The 19,891-nt window shown below is 46.8% G+C and overlaps 1 protein-coding gene across 1 annotated transcript; it reads right to left on the bottom strand.

The window, feature by feature from the left end:
* Positions 1-1,526: 1,526 nt before the first annotated feature.
* On the bottom strand, positions 1,527-18,153 carry LOC116969745 (cathepsin E-like). Its single transcript, XM_033016522.1, has 8 exons — positions 17,998-18,153; positions 10,033-10,150; positions 8,350-8,468; positions 6,470-6,675; positions 5,575-5,694; positions 4,041-4,185; positions 2,390-2,488; positions 1,527-1,673 (listed from the first exon to the last, which is right to left on the bottom strand). Exons 1-8 carry the CDS (start codon positions 18,121-18,123, stop codon positions 1,527-1,529), a joined length of 1,080 nt encoding a protein of 359 aa, XP_032872413.1. The 5' UTR covers positions 18,124-18,153.
* Positions 18,154-19,891: the final 1,738 nt, after the last annotated feature.

Raw genomic sequence — 19,891 nt, 5'->3', positions numbered from 1 at the left:
CACCTGGAGTATTGTGTGCAGTTTTGTCCCCTAATTTGAGGAAGGACATTCTTGCTATTGAGGGAGTACAGCGTAGGTTTACAAGTTTAATTCCCGGGTTGGCGGGACTGTCATATGCTCAGAGAATGGAGCAGCTGGGCTTGTATACTCTGGAGTTTAGAAGGATGAGAGGAGATCTCATTGAAACATATAAGATTGTTAAGGGCTTGGACACGCTAGAGGCAGGAAACATGTTCCCGATGTTGGGGGAGTCAAGAACCAGGGGCCACAGTTTAAGAATAAGGAGTAAGCCATTTAGAACGGAGACGAGGAAACACTTTTTCTCACAGAGAGTGGTGAGTCTGTGGAATTCTCTGCCTCAGAGGGCGGTGGAGGTGGGTTCTCTGGGTGCTTTCAAGAGAGAGCTAGATGGAGCTCTTAAAAATAGCAGAGTCAGGGGATATGGGGAGAAAGCAGGAACGGGGTACTGATTGGGGATGATCAGCCACGATCACATTGAATGGCAGTGCTGGCTCGAAGGGCCGAATGGCCTACTCCTGCACCTATTGTCTATTGTCTATTGTTTATTGACCCACTGAGTTCCTCCAGCACTTTGTGTCTATCCATGTTCTCCACAGATGCTGCCTGACCCGCTGAGTTACTCCAGCACTTTGTGAAACGTCACCTATCCATGTTCTCCACAGATGCTGCCTGACCCGCTGAGTTACTTCAGCACTCTGTGAAACGTCACCTATCCATGTTCCCCACAGATGCTGCCTGACCCGCTGAGTTACTCCAGCACTCTGTGAAACGTCACCTATCCATGTTCTCCACAGATGCTGCCTGACCCGCTGAGTTACTCCAGCACTCTGTGAAACGTCACCTATCCATGTTCTCCACAGATGCTGCCTGACCCGCTGAGTTACTCCAGCACTCTGTGTCTAACTTTAGTGCAATGCTTGAGTGAGTTGAGCCCCACCTCACACGTACAAACTGACATGAAGAAAGGAACCGAAAGTCTGATAATATGCGTTTCATTATTCCATTTTATTGAACATTTGCAGGCATTATTTAATAACAGATGTTTCACGGGAGAGGATAATACGCTGTGTAATTCCTAGATCACCTTTACATCCAAACTGAGCTGAATGCGCATGGCTTTGGATTGAATTATGGAAAGTCACAGCTGAACCAAGGAAGGTATGAGAAAGAAATGCAGAGAGCAGAAATAATTATATAATATTAACTATCCATCTGCAGCCCAGCCCAACATTCATTCATGGCTGTGTTAAGATCCCATCCAGACGGCATAATTTCTTCCACTTTTATCTTCCTTTTTCCCTTCAATTTTCCCAACCTTGGAGAAAATCGCCGCTGAACTCGAAGCTGTCAGTAGACTATCTTCAGTATAGGACATCCGAGAGTGACATCTTGATCTTTGCTACTGGGTGGCGTGGTGAGAGTTGCGACTCTGGGGATCGCGAGATGGCTTCAGTCAAGTTGAATGGGGCTGGATCTTCAATGGGGGTGGGTGGTGGACGGGAGAGTTAAACGGCCTTGGCCAGACCCACGCGGTTGTTTCCACGGTCGAAGATGGAGTAGTACTCGCCGATGAAGACGTCGCCCAGAATCCAGAGGTTGGAGCCGGTGTCACCAAATCCGCTCATGCAGCTAACCTGGTTGTAGTAGGTGGACTGGAGGAGAATAAATAAATGAATGAATCACTCAATGAGTGAATGGATGAGTGAGTGAGTGAGTGAGTGAGTGAGTGAGTGAGTGAGTGAGTGAGTGAGTGAGTGAGTGAGTGAGTGAGTGAGTGAGTGAGTGAGTGAATGAATGAATATTTTATTATCACATGTGCCAAGTCACAGTTATATACTTCGTTTTGCTTCCTCAAGGTATGCAAAGAGTCGCTACATAAAGGGCGCTGACAAAGTTTCAAAGTATCCCATGCCAGGTCCTTTCATCCTCCGCACCCCCCCCCCCCGCCCTCTCGGCTGTCCCCCCCCCCCCACGCTGGGTCCCCCTTGCCCCGTGAGATGGAAAGCAATTAGCAACAGTCCACGGTCTACGCCTAGAGTGCCCGGTACAGCAGGAGATGGAGAAAGGAGACCAGGAGGAATGTTTTTAACCAGAGGGTGGTGAATTCATTGCCACAGACGGCTGTGGAGGCCAAGTCAGTGAACATTTTTAAGGCGGAGGCTGACAGATTGTTGATTAGTGCGGGTGTCAGGGGTTATGGGGAGAAAGGGGTTGAGAGGGAGAGATAGATCAGCCATGATTGGATGGCAGGGTGGACTTGATGGGCCTGTTCTGCGCCTAGAATTTATGAACCCGTAAACATATTTATGAACACATTTAAGTAATCCGAGAAAAAGCAACGAATACCATACAGAGTCCAATGACGTACCTTGAGTGCGTAGGCAGTAGCAGGAAGAGTAAAATCGTATCCATTGATGGTGAAGACTACATCAGGCATGCTGCTGAGATCATTGCAGTTTATGGAGTACTGAAAGACAAGGGCAACATTATTCAGATCACAGACACAAAAAGCTGGGGTAACTCAGCGGGTCAGGCAGCATCTCGAGAGGGAAAGAAGAGGTGACGTTTCGGGTCGAGACCCTTCTTTAGACTGAGAGTCAGGGGAGAGGGAAATGAGAGGTATGAAAAGGGTACAAAGGAAAAATGAATCAAAGGTGTGAAAAGGACAAATCAAAGACAGCAACGATGATCAGGGAAAACGTGGAGCCCACAATGGTCCATTGTTGGCTGTGGGGAAGGTGATAACGAGTTGTAAAGACAGTGAAACTCAACATGACGACAATGAAACTAGTACGATGACTAGGGTGGGGGAGGGACAGAGAGAGAGAGGGAAAGCAAGGCAGACATGAAGTTAGAGAAGTCAATGTTCATACCGCTGGGCTGTAAGCTGCCCAATGGAAGTATGAGGTGCTGCTCCTCCAATTTGCGCTGGGCCTCACTCTGACAGTGGAGGAGGCCCAGGACAGAAATGTCAGTGTGGGAATGGGAGGGGGAGTTAAAGTGTTTGGCCACTGGGAGATCACGTCGGCCAAGGCGGACTGAGCGAAGGTGTTCAGCGAAACGATCGCGCTTGGTCATGTCTGAGGAAAGTCAACTAAAAACTAGAAAACCAAACTCTTAAGAAACTAAACAGATCTAAACTCAAGTAAACTATATAAACTAAACTAATCTAATCTAAACTAAACTCATCTCAACTCGCCTAAACTAGTCTAAACTCAAACTATGCTATACTAAACCAAACAAATCTAATTTAAACTAATCTATACTAATCTAATCTAAACATTGAAACTAAACTCATCTAAACTATAGAAAATTAATCTGCACTAAACTAAACTGAACAATACTAAACTATTACTAATCTAAACTAATCTATATTATACTAATCTAATCAAAAATAAGCTATCTTAAACTAATCTAAACAAATTTAAACAATGCTAAAATATGCTAAACTAAACTAATATATACTATGCTAATGTAAAATTAAATTATACTAAACTATGCTAAACTAATCTGAACTATACTAAGGTAGACAAAAATGCTGGAGAAACTCAGAGGGTGAGGCAGCATCTATGGAATGAAGGAATAGGTGACCTGAGGCAGCATCTATGGAGCGAAGGAATAGGTGATGTTTCGGGTCGAGACCCTTTCGGGTCTCGACACGAAACGTCACCTATTCCGTCGCTCCATAGATGCTTCTAGGTCTCGACACGAAACGTCGCCTATTCCTTCGCTCCATAGATGCTGCCTCACCCGCTGAGTTTCTCCTGCATTTTTGTCTACCTTCGATTCTTCCAGCATCTGCAGTTCTTTCTTAAACTATGCTAAACTAATCCAAACCATGCTAAACTAAACTAATGTAAACAGAACTCTACTAAACTAATCGGAAGTAAACCAAAGCACGCTACACTAAACATCTAAACTAATTGAGTTGAATGGAGAGAACATGGTGGTGATTGTATAACACACTAAACGGTGCAGGTGAGTACAGGTGAGTACAGGTGAGTACAGGTGAATGGTACCTGGCCATAGGAACCAGGTGTGGCTCCGACTGCCTGTTGGATGTTGGTGATGGCGTTGGTGGGTCCAACAAGTAGGGAGGTGCCGGTATCTATAATGGCGGGGCAACCCTCACTGCAAGCCACCACCTGCCCGTTGACAGTCACTCTGAGGGAAGAAACACACATTGACTTGGTCAACAACGGTCAAACCCTTCCAGATTATGGAGTCGTGAGGTAGACAAAAGTGCTGGAGAAACTCAGCGGGTGCAGCAGCATCTATGGAGCGAAGGAAATAGGTAACGTTTCAGGACGAAACCCTTCCGGGTTTCGGCCCGAAACGTTGCCTATTTCCAGAAGGGTTTCAGGCCGAAACGTTGCCTATTTCCTTCGCTCCATCGATGCTGCTGCACCCGCTGAGTTTCTCCAGCACTTTAGTCTACCTTCGATTTTCCAGCATCTGCAGTTTCTTCTTAAACACGGAGTCATGAGGTACAGGATCCTCGACCCAACTGGTCCCTGCCGACCAAGATGCCAAATCTACGCTGGTCCCACTTGCCCTTATTTAGCCCATATCCCTCTAAATGAGGGGCCGGGAACATTTTCATGTCGGAAGACCGCATTAAGTTAGCTGTAATCTAATGAGGCCGCATCCAAGAAACTTCAATTAGATATACTTCAAAATGTACGTTGTTTTGTTAAAACAGCCCTCGTGACTTACTAATGTTTTAGTTGTGGCCGTCAGTTGGGGAGGATTATTTTGTTGAATCTTTTTTTACTCTTTGGAATTTTAAATACGTTCATTTTAAGATTAAAATAAAAATAATAAAAGACAAACTAAAACATATTAATAAAAATAAAAGGATTTGTTCTACAAAATTTGGATTCATTCAAAAGGCCGCACTTAATGGCCAAGAGTCCACATGCAGCCTTAAGGCCGCAGGCTCCCCACCCCTGCTCCAAATTCTTCCTATCCATGTACCTGTCCAGGGGTCTTTTTAATGCCGTTTTAGAATGTATGATTTAGTTTAGAAATGCAGCATGGAAACAGGCCCTTCGGCCCACTGAATCCATGCTGTCCATTGATCAGCCGTACACTCGTTCTATCCTACACACTGGGGGCAATTAACCTACAAACCTGCACGTCTTTGGAGTGTGGGAGGAAACCGGAGTACCCAGAGGAAACCCACGTGGTCACGGGGAGAACGTACAAACTCTGTACCGACAGCACCCGTGGTCAGGATTGAACCAGGGTCACTGGCCCTGTGAGGCAGCAACTCGATCGCTGTGCCACTGTGCCACCCCTGTCCTTATGCTCTCCAAGTCATAAAGTCCTAGCCTGCCCAGCCTCCCTCTATAGCTCTGGCCCTCGGGTTCTGGCAACATCCTTGCAAGTCTTCACTGCACCCGTGGTCAGGATTGAACCAGGGTCTCTGGTGCTGTGAGGCAGCAACTCTACCGCTGCACCACCGGTTGATGTAGTTAATCTTTGAAGGCCGATGGGTAGCGAGCGAGCTACTCTCAACATTGTATTGGTCAGAGATTTGCAAGCACGTACCTTTGGATCTCGATCTGCCAGTAAGCTTGATGTGTGACAGGTACCCAGTTGATTGAGCCTTGGTAGTGGCTGGGGTCGACACCGCCAAAAATGATTTCACTTCCTGACTCACCATCCACTCTGCAAAACAATGGTTAGAATCATTATAGCCCAGAATCATCGAAAACACTCAAAGAATCAATGAATGAATGAATACTTTATTAGACAATAGACAATAGGTGCAGGAGTAGGCCATTCGGCCCATCGAGCCAGCACCGCCATTCAATGTGATCATGGCTGATCATCTCCAATCAGTACCCCGTTCCTGCCTTCTCCCCATATCCCCTGACTCCGCTATCTTTAAGAGCCCTATCTAGCTCTCTCTTGAAAGCATCCAGAGAACCGGCCTCCACTGCCCTCTGAGGCAGAGAATTCCACAGACTCACCACTCTCTGTGAGAAAAAGTGTTTCCTCGTCTCCGTTCTAAATGGCTTACCCCTTATTCTTAAACTGTGTGGCCCCTGGTTCTGGACTCCCCCAACATGGGGAACATGTTTCCTGCCTCCAGCGTGTCCAAACCCTTAACAATCTTATATGTTTCAATGAGATGCCCTCTCATCCTTCTAAACTGGATGATCAGCCATGATCATATTGAATGGCGGTGCAGGCTCGAAGGGCCGAATGGCCTACTCCTGCACCTATTTTCTATGTTTCTATGTTTCTATAAGGTCATAGGTGATAGGAGCAGAATTAGGCCATTCGGCCCATCAAGTCTACTCCACCATTCAATTATGGCCGATCTACCTCTCCCTCCCAGCCCCACTCTCCTGCCTTCTCCCCACAACCCCTGTCTATCCACGGCATTAAGGGCGCTCTGTTCAGTCATCGAAGGCGCGACAAGGTTTAGGTGGGAGACGCTGACCTGGTCAAGTAGACGGAGAAGAGGGGCTCGGAGATAACTTGCTGAGAGATCATGTTGTGTAGCACAGTGGTGGCGCCCTCTGCAGAGAGAGACTGGTAGCCCATGCCCAAGATACCGTCAAATTTGACTGAGTTGAAGAATCCGCCAGGTTCAGTCAAACTTAAACCCAGTTCCTGGCCGCGGATGGTGATGTCAGAAACCTAGAAGGAACAAGATCAAGAGAATGTAATTGGAGTTATCCTGTATCCACCTTGTAGGAAGGAACTGCAGGTGCTGGTTTACACCCAAGACAGACACAAAGCGCCGGAGTAACTCAGTGGGACACGTCTGGAGAAGGGTCTCGACCCGAAACATCACACATTCCTTCTCTCCCGAGATGCTGTCTGACCCGCTGAGTTACTCCAGCTCGTTGTGTCCATCTGTCCACCTCTCACTCGCCAGGATGGGCACAAAGTGGTGGCGACGCTCAGCGGGACAGGCGGCGTCTCTGGGGAGAAGGAGCGGGCGGGGTTTCGGGTCGAGGCGTTGGTTTGACCGAAGGGTCTAAAACCAGAACGTCACCCGTTCCTTCTCCCCAGAGACGTCCCCTGGCCCGCCGGAGTTACGTCAGCGTTTTGTGTCTATCTATAATGCCCCTGTCCCACTTAGGAAACCTGAATGGAAACCTCTGGAGACTTATTGGTGGGGCACAAAGTCTGCAGAGGTTTCCATTCAGGTTTCCTAAGTGGGACAGGGGCATAAGGTAAACCACTGCCAGTACATGTGACAATTTAATTGAATTGAATTGAATTAATTTCATTAGCCAAATATGTTCACATACAAGGAATTTGCCTCGGTGCTTTGCTCGCAAGTAACAGCACGATATACATTAGACAATTAAAAATAAAACATCAAGATTGGATGAATAATTATACTTTATAATCTATGGACCTATCTCCAAAATTGTGATATTAGTAATCTATTTTATTTTTTAATATTTTCTCCCTCCCTTCTTTCTCTAGCTCTATCTTTCAAAAAAATCTATAAAAAATATATAAACAGACGCTGTGTTAATATGTAATTGATAAACAAATTGCGTTTTGGTTATGACGTATATGCTTCTAATAAAAATATTTTAAAATAAAATAAAATAAAATAAAACATCATAATTTACACATATGAAGAATGAAATAAAATGCCAGAGCACAAGGAGGCTACAGACTTGTGGCTGTTGAGTTCAGCTACTGCTCGTGGATTAAAAACTGTTTTGATGTCCGGCTGTGGCGGCTTTGACAGTCCGGAGTTGCCTTCCAGAGGGAAGTGATTCAAAGAGTTTGTGGCCAGGGTGAGAGGGGGTCCTTGCCTTCTGGCTGCATTTTTCACCCACCATCCTCATCTTTGGACACCCTGTGCGTAGGGGAGAGGGTAGGGCTGAAGATGTCCTGGTTGGGTTGCTCCTGGGCCTGGCCAAGCTGGCCATCCGCGAGTCACGGCGCCAGAAGGTGGAGGGCTCTACCCGAGCCAGCAGCCTGCCCCTTTTCCGGGGTTACGTCCGTGCCCGGGTGGGGTTAGAAAGGGAATACGCCCTGTCTACGGGCACCCTGAGGGAGTTCCGGGACCGCTGGGCTCCGCAGGGTGTTGAATGTATCCTCAATAAGGATTGTAACATCGTTGTATAGTAGTTTATTATGGATACATGTTTGTATTGTATTATGGTGGTGGGATCTGGCTTGGTTTATTGTAGTGTAAATATTATTTTTAATAATTGAATAAATTTTTTGTAACAAATAATATTAAAAAAATTTTTTTAAAAAGGGTGAGAGGGCGTGAGAGGTGATCTGAAAACACTCTTGACTGAACTTGGAGTGACGTGGTGAGGAGTGAAGTCTACTTACTCTCAGTGTGTCGTATCCCAATATTCCCGTCATGCTCCCAGTTCCGTATTGGATGGCAACGCGCTCGTTATTTGAACGGTAGGTCGAGGAGGAGGACGGGGAGAATCTCGTGTGGCTCACTGAAAAGAGACATCAGTTCCTTCCGTTAAATTGGAAAAAGGTTTCAGCAGAACATAACACCATGGGCGGCAAGGTAGAGTTGCTGCCTCACAGCGCCAGAGACCCGGGTTCGATCCTGACTTGCCTCTACCGACCTGTGGGGTTTCTCCAAGATCTTCGGCTTTCTCCCACACTCCAAAGACGTGCAGGTTTACAGGTTTATTGGCTTGGTGTAAATGTAAAATTGGCCCCAGTGTGTGTAGGGCAATATTAATGTGCGGGGACCACTGGCCGGTGTGGAAACAGTAGGCCGAAGGGCCTGTTTCCGTGCTGTATCTCTAAACTATACAAAAAATATAGACCCGCACTCAATCAAAGTCTATTGCCAATGGTTTCCTGAAAGCTCACTTCTAATTAAAGATGATTTTTGACACCACACCATCGTTGCTGGAATGAGCTGCCAGAGGAGGTCGCTGAGGCCGGCATGATAACAATATTTCAAAGACATTTGGGCAGGTACGTGTAGGAAACGCTTAGAGGGTAAAGGGCCAAATGCGGGCAGGTGGGACTAGTGTCGATGGGATTTCTTAGTCGGCAGACACAAAGTGCTGGAGTAACTCAGCGGGTCAGGCAGCATCTCTGGAGAACATGGATAGGTGACGTTTCGGCTCAGGACAGTCTGAAGAAGGGTCTTGACCCAAAACATCACCTATCCTTTTTCTCCAGAGATGCTGCCTGACCCGCTAAGTTACTCCAGCATTTTGTGTCTATCTTGGTTGAGTTGTGAGTTGCCCAAGTGGAATATGAGGTGCTGTTCCTCAAGTTTGTGTGTGGCCTCACTCTGACAGTGGAGGTGGCTCAGGATTGAAAGGTCGATGTGGGAATGGGAAGGGGAATTAGAATGTTTAGCAGCCAGGAGATCCAGCAGCCCTTGGCGGAGCTAGTGTAAGGAATTACAGAGGAATTAGTTTAGTTGTGAGTTGTGAGTCTGAGAGTTGTGAGTCTGTGAAATTCTCTGCCTCAGAGGGAGGTGGAGGCCGGTTCTCTGGATACCTTCAAGAGAGAGCTAGATGGGGCTCTTAAAGATAGCGGAGTCAGGGGATATGGGGAGAAGGTAGGAGCGAGGTACTGATTGGGGATGATCAGCCATGATCACTTTGAATGGCAGTGCTGGCTCAAAGGGCCGAATGGCCTACTCCTGCACCTATTGTCTATTTAGTTTTGAGATACAGCACAGAAACAGGCCCTTCGGCCCACCGAGTCCGTGCCGACCAGCGATCCCCACACACCAACGCTATCCAACACACACTAGGGACAATTTACATTTATTCCAATCCAATTAATCTAAAAAACCTGTACATCTTTGGGGTGTGGAGGGAAACCAAAGATCTTGGAGAAAACCCACGCAGGTCACGGGGTGAACGTACAAACTCCGTACAGACAGCACCCGTAGTCGGGATCGAACCCGGGTCCCTGGCGCTGCAAGCGCTGTAAGGCAGCAACTCTACCGCTACGCCACCGTAAGGAATCGCAGGATACGAGTAAAACTTCAAATACATCCAAGGGCAGGGAACGTTGACTTACTGCAGGGAGCATCGCTGCAATAGACAGAGGGGACCCAGAGGTTGGATGAGCCAGTGTCAAAGATGACGGTGAAGCTTTGTGGAGGATTACCAATGCTGATTGTTCCATAATAAGACATCTGTCGGTAAAAAACACAAATAATATTTAGTTCAGATTTACAACATGGAAAGTCAGCACGGGCCTTTCAGAGTCTGTGCATCAGCCCAATGAGTCCGCGCTGACCAGCGATCCCACACCATCCCATTTTCCCGTCCACTACCTACGCACTAGGGGCAATTTCACAGAGGGCCGATTCATCTACAGACCCGCACATCTTTGGGATGTGGGAGGAAACCGGAGCAACGGGAGGAAACTGTGAAAACGTGCAAAGTCCACACAGACAGCATCCGAAGTCTGTACACACTTTATGTCTGTATAAAGTGCGGCTTTAGACTCAAAAGCAGATGCTGGAATCTTGTGTAGAATACAAAATGCTGGAGTAATGCCCCTGTCCCACTTAGGAAACCTGTACGGAAACCTCTGGAGACTTTGCGCCCCACCCAAGGTTTCCGTGCGGTTCCCGGAGGTTGCAGGTGGTTGCCGGAGGTTGCAGGTAGTGGAAGCAGGTAGGGAGACTGACAAAAACCTTCGGGAACCTCCGGGAACCGCAAGGAAACCTTGGGTGGGGCACAAAGTCTCCAGAGATTTCCGTTCAGGTTTCCTAAGTGGGACAGGGCCATTACTCAGCGGGTCAGGCAGCATCTCTGGAAAATGGGGATAGGTGACGTTTCAGGTCGGGACCCTTCTTCAGACTGATTGGAGTGGGGAGGAGGAAGCTGGAAAAGAGAGGTGGGGGCAAGTCAAAGCCTGTCGAGCGATAGGTGGATACAGGTGAGGGGGGGATCAGCAGATGGGTGGATAAAGGATCGAGAGGAACAGGAAACTAAAGGGTGCTAACAGGAGACATGTTTAATTTATTATTGTCACATGTACCGAGGTACAGTGATTAGATATTTGTGCTTTCCAGTCAGTGAAAAGACTTCTGTGAAAGAAGGGACTGCAGATGTTGGTTTAAACCGAAGATAGAAACAAAACGCTGCCTGTCCCGCTGAGCTTTTTGTGTCTATCTTCAGTGAAAAGACTATTGTTGGTCGGCGTGGGCAAGTTGGGCCGAATGGCCTGTTTCCATGCTGTAGGACTCTATGACTAAACATGTTTACACAGTGGTCAATGATTATTAAGGGCTTGGACACGCTAGAGGCAGGAAACATGTTCCCGATGTTGGGGGAGTCCAGAACCAGGGGCCACACAGTTTAAGAATAAGGAGTAAGCCATTTAGAACGGAGACGAGGAAACACTTTTTCTCACAGAGAGTTGTGAGTGTGGAATTCTCTGCCTCAAAGGGCGGTGGAGACCAGTTCTCTGGATGCTTTCAAGAGAGAGCTAGACAGGGCTCTTAAAGATAGCGGAGTCAGGGGATATGGGGAGAAGGCAGGAACGGGGTACTGATTGGGGATGAACCGCCATGATCGCTTTAAATGGCGGTGCTGGCTCGAAGGGCCGAATGGCCTACTCCTGTACCTATTGTCTGTTGTCTATTGTCTATTGGACAGATACCGGATAGAGGGTATAACATTCAGTGCAAGATAAAGTTAGGTCCAATTAAAGATAGTCCAAAGGTCTCCAGTGAGGTAGATGGGAGGTCAGGACCACTCTCTAGTTGGTGAGAGGACGGTTCAGTTGCCTGAAAATATCTGGGAAGAATCAAACTGTCCCTGAATCTGGAGGTGTGTGTTTTCACACTTCTGTACCTCTTTGCCGGATGGGAGAGGGGAGAAGAGGGAGTGAGACTGGTCCTTGATGATGCTGCTGGCCTTGCCGAGGCAGCGTGAGATGCAGATGGAGTCAATGGAAGGGAGGTCGGTTTGTGCGTGATGGTCCTGGCTGCTTCCGCAGCTCTCTGCAGAGAGGAAAAGGGTACAGTGTAGGAAGGAACTGCAGATGCTGGTTTACACCGGATAGGCACAAAAATGCTGGAGTAACTCAGCGGGTCAGGCAGCATCTCTGGAGAGGAATGGGTGACATTTCGGGCTGAGACCCTTCTTCAGACTGGGAGTCAGGGGAAAGGGAAACGAGGGATTATAGACGGTGATGTGGAGAGATATAGAACAAATGAATGAAAGATATGCAAAAAACTAACAGTGATAAAGGATTGTTAGCTGTTTGCTGGGTGAGAACGAGAAGCTGGTGGTGACTTGGGTGGGGGAGGAATGGAGAGAGGGGGAGTGCAGGGATTACTTGAAGTTAGAGAAATCAATATTCATACCGCTGGGCTGTAAGTGATGTGTGCCTTTTCCATCACACTTCCACTTATAACAGTCGGGAATAACTTACGTCCAGGAAGTTGATCATTGGTTCTGTAGATGACAGGGATGCCACACCGGTGAGACCATCAAACTTTGCGCAGGGATCGGAATAATGTTCCCTCAGGAAGTCGTCCAGTAATCCCTGCTCCCGAAGAGTATCCCGGGCAGATTTCCCCTTAGTCAAGGGAACCCTGTGAATGCGGGAAGAAAGTCGGAAATGTTATTCCCACACCCAGACTTCATCGTGTTTACTGCAGAAAGTTGTGACCACTGGCCAGTCCATCACCGGCTCTGACCTCCCCACCGACGAAGGGATCTATCGCAGTCGCTGCCTCAAAAAGGCAGCCAGCATCATCAACGACCCACACCATCCTGGCCACACACTCATCTCTCCGTTGTCATCGGGAAGAAGGTACAGGAGCCTGAAATCTGTAACAGCCAGGTTTAGGACCAGCTTCTTCCCCACAGCCATCAGGTTATTAAACGCTACAACCTCATAAGCTATGAACTACAATAGACCATTATTATTGCACTGTTATTATTTGTTCTTTTCTTTCTGAGTTTTTGTTATATTATTTATTACGATTACATATTGTGTTGTGCTGCAGCAAGTAAGAATTTCATTGTCCTATCTGGGACACATGACAATAAAATACTCTTGACTCTTCCCTCATAGAAAACATAGAAACATAGGTGCAGGAGTAGGCCATTCAGCCCATTGAGATCAGCATGGCCGATCATCCACAATCAGTACCCCGTTCCTGCTTTTTCCCCATATCCCTTGATTCCGTTAGCCCCAAGAGCTAAATCTAACTCTCTCTTGAAAACACCCAGTGAATTGGCCTCCACTGCCTTCTGTGGCGGAGAATTCCACAGATTCACAACTCTCTGGGTGAAAAGGGTTTTCCTGGTCTTAGTCCTTATCTAAACGTTATTCCCATTATCATGTATCTGTACTCTGCGAATGGCTCGCTTGTCATGAGGTCACATGCGATCCATGCAGGGCATATTTCCTAATGAATTAATATCTTGTCAACCTTGTTAATAAGGTGCGGAAAGAGTCCCTTCGGCCCATCGAGCCCACACTGACCAGCGATCCTTGCACATTAACACTACCCTACACACACTAGGGACAATTTTTAAAAATTTTATCCCAAGCCAATTAACCTGAAAACCTGTACATAGAAACATAGAAAATAGCTGCAGGAGTAGGCCATTCGGCCCTTCGAGCCTGCACCTCCATTCAATATGATCTTGGCTGATCATCCAACTCAGTATCCTGTACCTGCCTTCTCTCCATACCCCCTGATCCCTTTAGCCACAAGGGCCACATCTAACTCCCTCTTAAATATAGCCAATGAACTGGCCTCAACCACCTTCTGTGGAAGAGAATTTCACAGATTCACCACTTTCTGTGTGAAAAATGTTTTTCTCATCTCAGTCCTAAATGACTTCCCCCTTATCCTTAAACTGTGACCCCTTGTTCTGGACTTCCCCAACATCGGGAACAATCTTCCTGCATCTAGCCTGTCCAACCCCTTAAGAATTTTGTAAGTTTCTGTAAGATCCCCCCTCAATCTTCTAAATTCTAGCGAGTACAAGCCGAGTCTATCCCGTCTACGCCGGAGGAAACCGGATATCTCGGAGAAAACCCACGCAGGTAACGGGGAGAAAAGCGGGGAGACAAGCGCCCGTGGTCAGGGTCAAACCCGGGTCTCTGGTGCTGCAAGGCAGTAGCTCTAGCACTAATGCAATGCTGCCCTAATCCAGGCATCATCCTGATAAACCTGGATTCTGTTCCATCTCCCATTCAAGGGTTAAGATTGTCCTACCTGTACATCAGAGCATCAGAGAGCTGCAGGCAAACGAGAGCTAAGATCAGCGACTTCATGTTGAATCAGCTGGACTCTTTGCGGAATCTGAGGTCTGGCTTCTGAGCCACGATATTTATACCATAGGAACCCATGCCACATGGACACAGATTCCATCATTCAACATGAGGAGAGTCAATAGTAAAGTCCTCGTGATTCCTTTATCTCGAATATAATCTCTCTTATTAAGGACAGTCCTCAATGTGAATGATACAAGTTGGTTTGTAAGTAGGTTAAGTGGTGTGCAATTAAAGATAAGGTTTATGAAAGATAACACAATCAGAAATTGGATTAAAAAACTGTGGCGAAAAACAATGACATGGAATTTTTACATATGCATTGGCAGATAAGTTGGATGTATTCTTAAACGGTTCGGCCAATGTGAATGTTCAAATCTCTTGTCCAGAGGACTACAGACTTGATGCGTGGAACTAGTAAATGGGATGTGTGAGAAGGAACTGCAGATGCTGGTTTAAACCGAAGATAGACACAAAAAGCTGGAGTAACTCAGCGGGACAGGCAGCATCTCTGGAGAGAAGGAATGGATGACGTTTCGGGTCGAGTCTAAAGAAGGGTCTCGACCCGAAACATCACCCATTCCTTCGCTCCAGAGATGCTGCCTGTCCCGCTGAGTTGCTCCTGCTTTTTGAGTCTACCTTCGGTAAATGGGATGAGTGTAGATAGGTGCAATGGGCAGTATGGACATTGTGGGCCGGAAGGCTTGCTTCTCTGATATATGACTCTATGCCTCTCCTGGATTGCCAAGGGTTTACTACATGGAGTCATACTGAAAGGAATCAGGCCCTTCGGCCTAACTTGCCCACGCCAACTAACATGCCCCATCCAACATTAGGCCCATATCCCTCTCAACCTGTCCTATCCATGTACGTACCTGTCCAAATGTCATTTAAATATTGTTATTGGACCTACCTACCTCCTCTAGCAGTTCATTCCATATTCCCACCATCCTCTATGTGGAAAAAGTTGCCCCTCAGGTTCTTATTAAATCTTCAACCTCTGTCCTTAAACCTACGACCTCAGGTTCGTTGATTTTCACCCGACCACAGGTGAACATCAAAGAACATCAAAGAGGAGGATGACTGAACTTTGGTGCCTTCCCCCACAGTGGGAAACGTTGATTCCGCTGTGTGGGGATGTTTATCGTGTTCTGTGTTCTTTTTTTATTCGTATGGCTGTATGGTGACCCCAAATATCACTGTACCAATTGGGGGAGTGCAGCGTAGGTTTACAAGGTTAATTCCCGGGATGGCGGGGCTGTCATATGCTGAGAGAATGGAGCAGCTGGGCTTGTGCACTCTGGAGTTTAGAAGGATGAGAGGAGATCTCATTGAAACATATAAGATTGTTAAGGGCTTGGACACGCTGGAGACAGGAAACATGTTCCCGATGTTGGGGGAGTCCAGAACCAGGGCCCACAGTTTAAGAATAAGGAGTAAGCCATTTAGAACGGAGACGAGGAAACACTTTTTCTCACAGAGAGTGGTGAGTCTGTGGAATTCTCTGCCTCAGAGGGCGGTGGAGGCCAGTTCTCTGGATGCTTTCAAGAGAGAGCTAGATAGTGCTCTTAAAAATAGCGGAGTCAGGGGATATGGGGAGAAGGCAGGAACGGGGTACTGATTGGGGATGATCAGCCGTAATCACATTGAATGGTGGTGCTGGCTCGTAGGGCCAAATGGCCTCTACTCCTGCACCTATTGTCTATTGTCTATTGTCTATTGGTGCATGTGACAATAAATGTCTCTTGATCTCTTGATCTTGATCTTGATCTCATAATTCCTCTACTCGGGGTAAAAGACCACATTTACCCGATCCATTCCCCTCGTCTCCTGTGCTCCAAGGACTTAGAGGTATAATGGGCCTATTGCTGGCAGGTGGGACTGGTGTAGATGGGGCATGTTAGTTGGCGTGGGCAAGTTGAGCCGAAGGGTCTGCTTCCTTTCAGTATGACTCTGTGGCCTACAGAAAACCCTTGGCAATCCAGGAGAGGCATAGAGTCATACATCAGAGATGGAGGCCTTTCGGCCCTCTTACCCTCTGCCTATAGCTCAGGCAGTCAATTTACTGACAACATCTCCGGTTGGAGGCTAAGGATGTTTGGCATGTCCCTAACAGCTCTCACCAACTTCTACAGATGCGCAGTTAGAAGCATTTTAACGGGATGCATCACAGCACGGTTTAAGAATATCTGCATCTCCACGGAATTGAAGAGAATCGCAGCCCAGACCTTCGCACAAACCAACCTCACTTCCGTTGACTCCATCTACACCTCACGCTGCCTCGGCAAGGCCAGCAGCATCATCAAGGACCAGTCTCACCCCCGGCCACTCCCTCTTCTCCCCTCTCCCATCAGGCAAGAGGTACAGAAGTGTGAAAACGCACACCTCCAGATTCAGGGACAGTTTCTTCTCAGCTGTTATCAGGCAACTGAACCGTCCTCTCACCAACTAGAGAGCGGTCCTGAGCTCCCATCTACCTCATTGGAGAATTTCGGACTATCTTTAATCAGACTTTCCTGGACATCATCTGACACTAAACGTTATTCCCTTTATCCTGTATCTGTACACTGTGGACGGCTCGATTGTAATCATGTATTGTCTTTCCGCTGACTGGTTAGCACGCAACAAAAACGTCTCCAATGAGGTAGATGTACGGAGTTTGTACGTTCTCCCCGTGACCCGAGTAGGTTTTCTCCAAGATCTCCAGGTTTTCCCCCACACTCCAAAGATGTTCAGGTTTGTAGGTTAATTGGCTTGGTGTAATTGTAAGTGATCCCTAGTGTGTGTAGGGTAGTGTTAGTGTGCGGGGATCGCTGGTCAGCACGGACTCGGTGGGCCGAAGGGCCTGTTTTTTACGCTCTGTTTCTCAAAACTAAACACAGGAAGAAACGTTTAGATCTATTTTTCTAACGTGTTCAAGAATATTGAAACGCTCTGAGAATACTGAACCAAACTGGATTGCGACCAAATTCGTAAGTGCATTTGCAACTACTTAGTTGGTCAACAAAGGAAATTCAGGCCAAGTGCACATTTATTCGATAAGGTGTACAACTTTGTATAACCTTGACATCTATTGTACCGTGTTATTCCCCAGCACCTGATCTCAGATGTCAATGGAAACAAAATTATTGGCAGCTATAATGACCTTCGATCAATCACTTTCCTAGATACCTCCAGCGTTTCTTACACAAAAACAACGTGCTGGAGGAACTCAGCGGGTCAGGCAGAGTCTGTGAAGGGGGATTGGACAGATGGCGGGACTGTCATATGCTGGGAGAATGGAGCGGCTGGGCTTGTACACTCTGGAGTTGAGAAGGATGAGAGGGTATCTTATTGAAAGATTATTAAGCGTTTGGACACGCTGGAGGCAGGAAACATGTTCCCGATGTTGGGGGGGTCCAGAACCAGGGGCCACAGTTTAAGAATAAGGGGTAAGCCATTTAGAACGGAGATGAGGAAGCACTTTTTCACACAGAGAGTTGTGAGTCTGTGGAATTCTCTGCCTCAGGGCGGTTCTCTGGATGCTTTCAAGAGAGAGCTAGATAGGGCTCTTGAAGATAGCGGAGTCAGGGGATATGGGGAGAAGGCAGGAACGGGGTACTGATTGGGGATGATCAGCCATGATCACATTGAATGGCGGTGCTGGTTCGAAGGACCGAATGGCCTACTCCTGCACCTATTGTCTATGTTTGTACATTGTTCTGAAGACCCAGGCTGCTGTATGTAACTTACATCCATGTAGTTGAGAAGAGGTTCAGTCGATGCCTGCAGTGTGGAACATTGTTGCATGTGGTCGCGTTGTATCAGATCCAACTTGTTGTGCTCCCAGAATTCCGGCAGCATCCCTTTCTCCCTCATCCTTTGCCGGATCGACTTGTGCCTCCTCAGTGGAATTCTGTGGAGACACCATGGGAAAAAAATTGGCACATGGATATGCAGTGAATGGAGGGATATGGATCACATGCACACTGATATGGTTACTTACTTACAGGCAATTGAACCATCCTATCACCAACTAGAGAGCAGTCCTGATCTACCGTTTTGTAGAGGAAACAGGCCCTTCGGCCCAACTTGCCCAACCTATCCCAGCTATACTTGCCCCACCTGCCCACGTTTGGTCCATATCACTCCAAACCTGTCCGATCCGTGCACCTGTCCAACTGTTTCCTAAACCTTGGGATAGTCCCTGCCTCAACCACCTCCTCTGGCAGCTCATTCCATACACCCACTACACTTTGTGTGAAAAAGTTACCCCTCAGATTCCTATTAAATCTTTTCCCCTTCACCTTCAACCTATGTCCTCTGGTCCTCGATTCACCTACTCTGGGCAAGAGACTCTGAGAGGAAGGGTCTCGACCCGAAACGTCACCCATTCCTTCTCTCCAGAGATGCTACCTGTCCCGCTGAGTTACTCCAGCATTTTGTGTCTATCTTCGGTTTAAACCAGCATCTGCAGTTCCTTTCTATACATTTCATCTACTTGGTCTATTCCTCTCATGATTTTGTACGTATCATGTACATATTATACACATCTACATCATTGGAGACCCTCGGACTATATTTAATTGGACTTTACTGGACTTTATCATGCACCAAACATTATTCCCGTTATCCTGTATCTGTACTCTGAGGATCCAGGTCTCTGGTGCTCTACCAGAATAAGGGGTCGGCCATTTAGAACGGAGATGAGGAAAAACATTTTCACCCAGAGAGTTGTGAATCTGTCGAATTCTCTGCCTCAAAAGGCGGTGGAGGCCAATTCTCTGGATGCTTTCATGAAAGAGTTAGATATCTATCTATCTATCTATCTATCTATCTATCTATCTATCTATCTATCTATCTATCTATCTATCTATCTATCTATCTATCTATCTATCTATCTATCTATCTATCTATCTATCTATCTATCATCTATCTATCTATCTATCTATCTATCTATCTATCTATCTATCTATCTATCTATCTATCTATCTATCTATCTATCTATCTATCTATCTATCTATCTATCTATCTATCTGTGTGCCTGAAGTTCGGCTGCCTTTCTGCCATTTGTCGAAAGCACAATGTATGGAGATGATTCGTATCCTCTGTACAGGAGAAGATCTCCCGCAATGGTAGGATTTCAGGGACATCAAGAAGGACGTTCGTTACAGACTATTACTTCTAATTGGGTTGTGCCCTATAATGCAGAACTATTGAAGGCTTTCAAATGTCACCTCAACGTCGAAATATGCTGCTCTGTACAGTCAATCAAATACGTCATCAAGTACACCTTGAATGGATGTGATCAGGCAGCTTTTGGAATTAACGTAAATGACGAGATTAAACAGTACATGAATGGAAGATACATTGGTCCTTCAGAGGCAGGGGCATCAGTCGTTGCAGTTCTTACTCATGAGAGACAACCCCCTGCCATTCGACTTGATGTACATCTACTAGACCAACAACAAGTATTTTTTGATGCTGCTCAGCAAGGGATGAATGATGGAATTGCGAGAACCACTTTGACTGAATTTGTTCGATTGAGTTCTGAAGATCCGTTTGCAAGAACACTATTGTACGTTGATGTACCTTGATTTTATACATGGAGCAGCAAGAGATGGCAAAGAAGGAAGGTTGCGAAGAG

This window comes from Amblyraja radiata, unplaced genomic scaffold, assembly GCF_010909765.2.
Source record: "Amblyraja radiata isolate CabotCenter1 unplaced genomic scaffold, sAmbRad1.1.pri scaffold_1103_ctg1, whole genome shotgun sequence".
Lineage (NCBI taxonomy): Eukaryota > Metazoa > Chordata > Chondrichthyes > Rajiformes > Rajidae > Amblyraja > Amblyraja radiata.
The sequence above is the reverse complement of the archived record's forward strand: the minus strand, read 5'-3'. Positions and strand labels throughout refer to the sequence as shown.

Bases quoted from the DNA above. Each gene is read 5' to 3' on its own strand.
- LOC116969745 (XM_033016522.1), bottom strand. From the start codon at position 18,123: ATGAGGGAGAAAGGGATGCTGCCGGAATTCTGGGAGCACAACAAGTTG. The intron at 4,186-5,574 runs GTACGTGCTTGC...TTCTTCCCTCAG, and splicing joins TGGCAGATCGAGATCCAAAG to AGTGACTGTCAACGGGCAGG. The intron at 2,489-4,040 runs GTACCATTCACC...CTTGTCTTTCAG, and splicing joins CACCTGGTTCCTATGGCCAG to TACTCCATAAACTGCAATGA.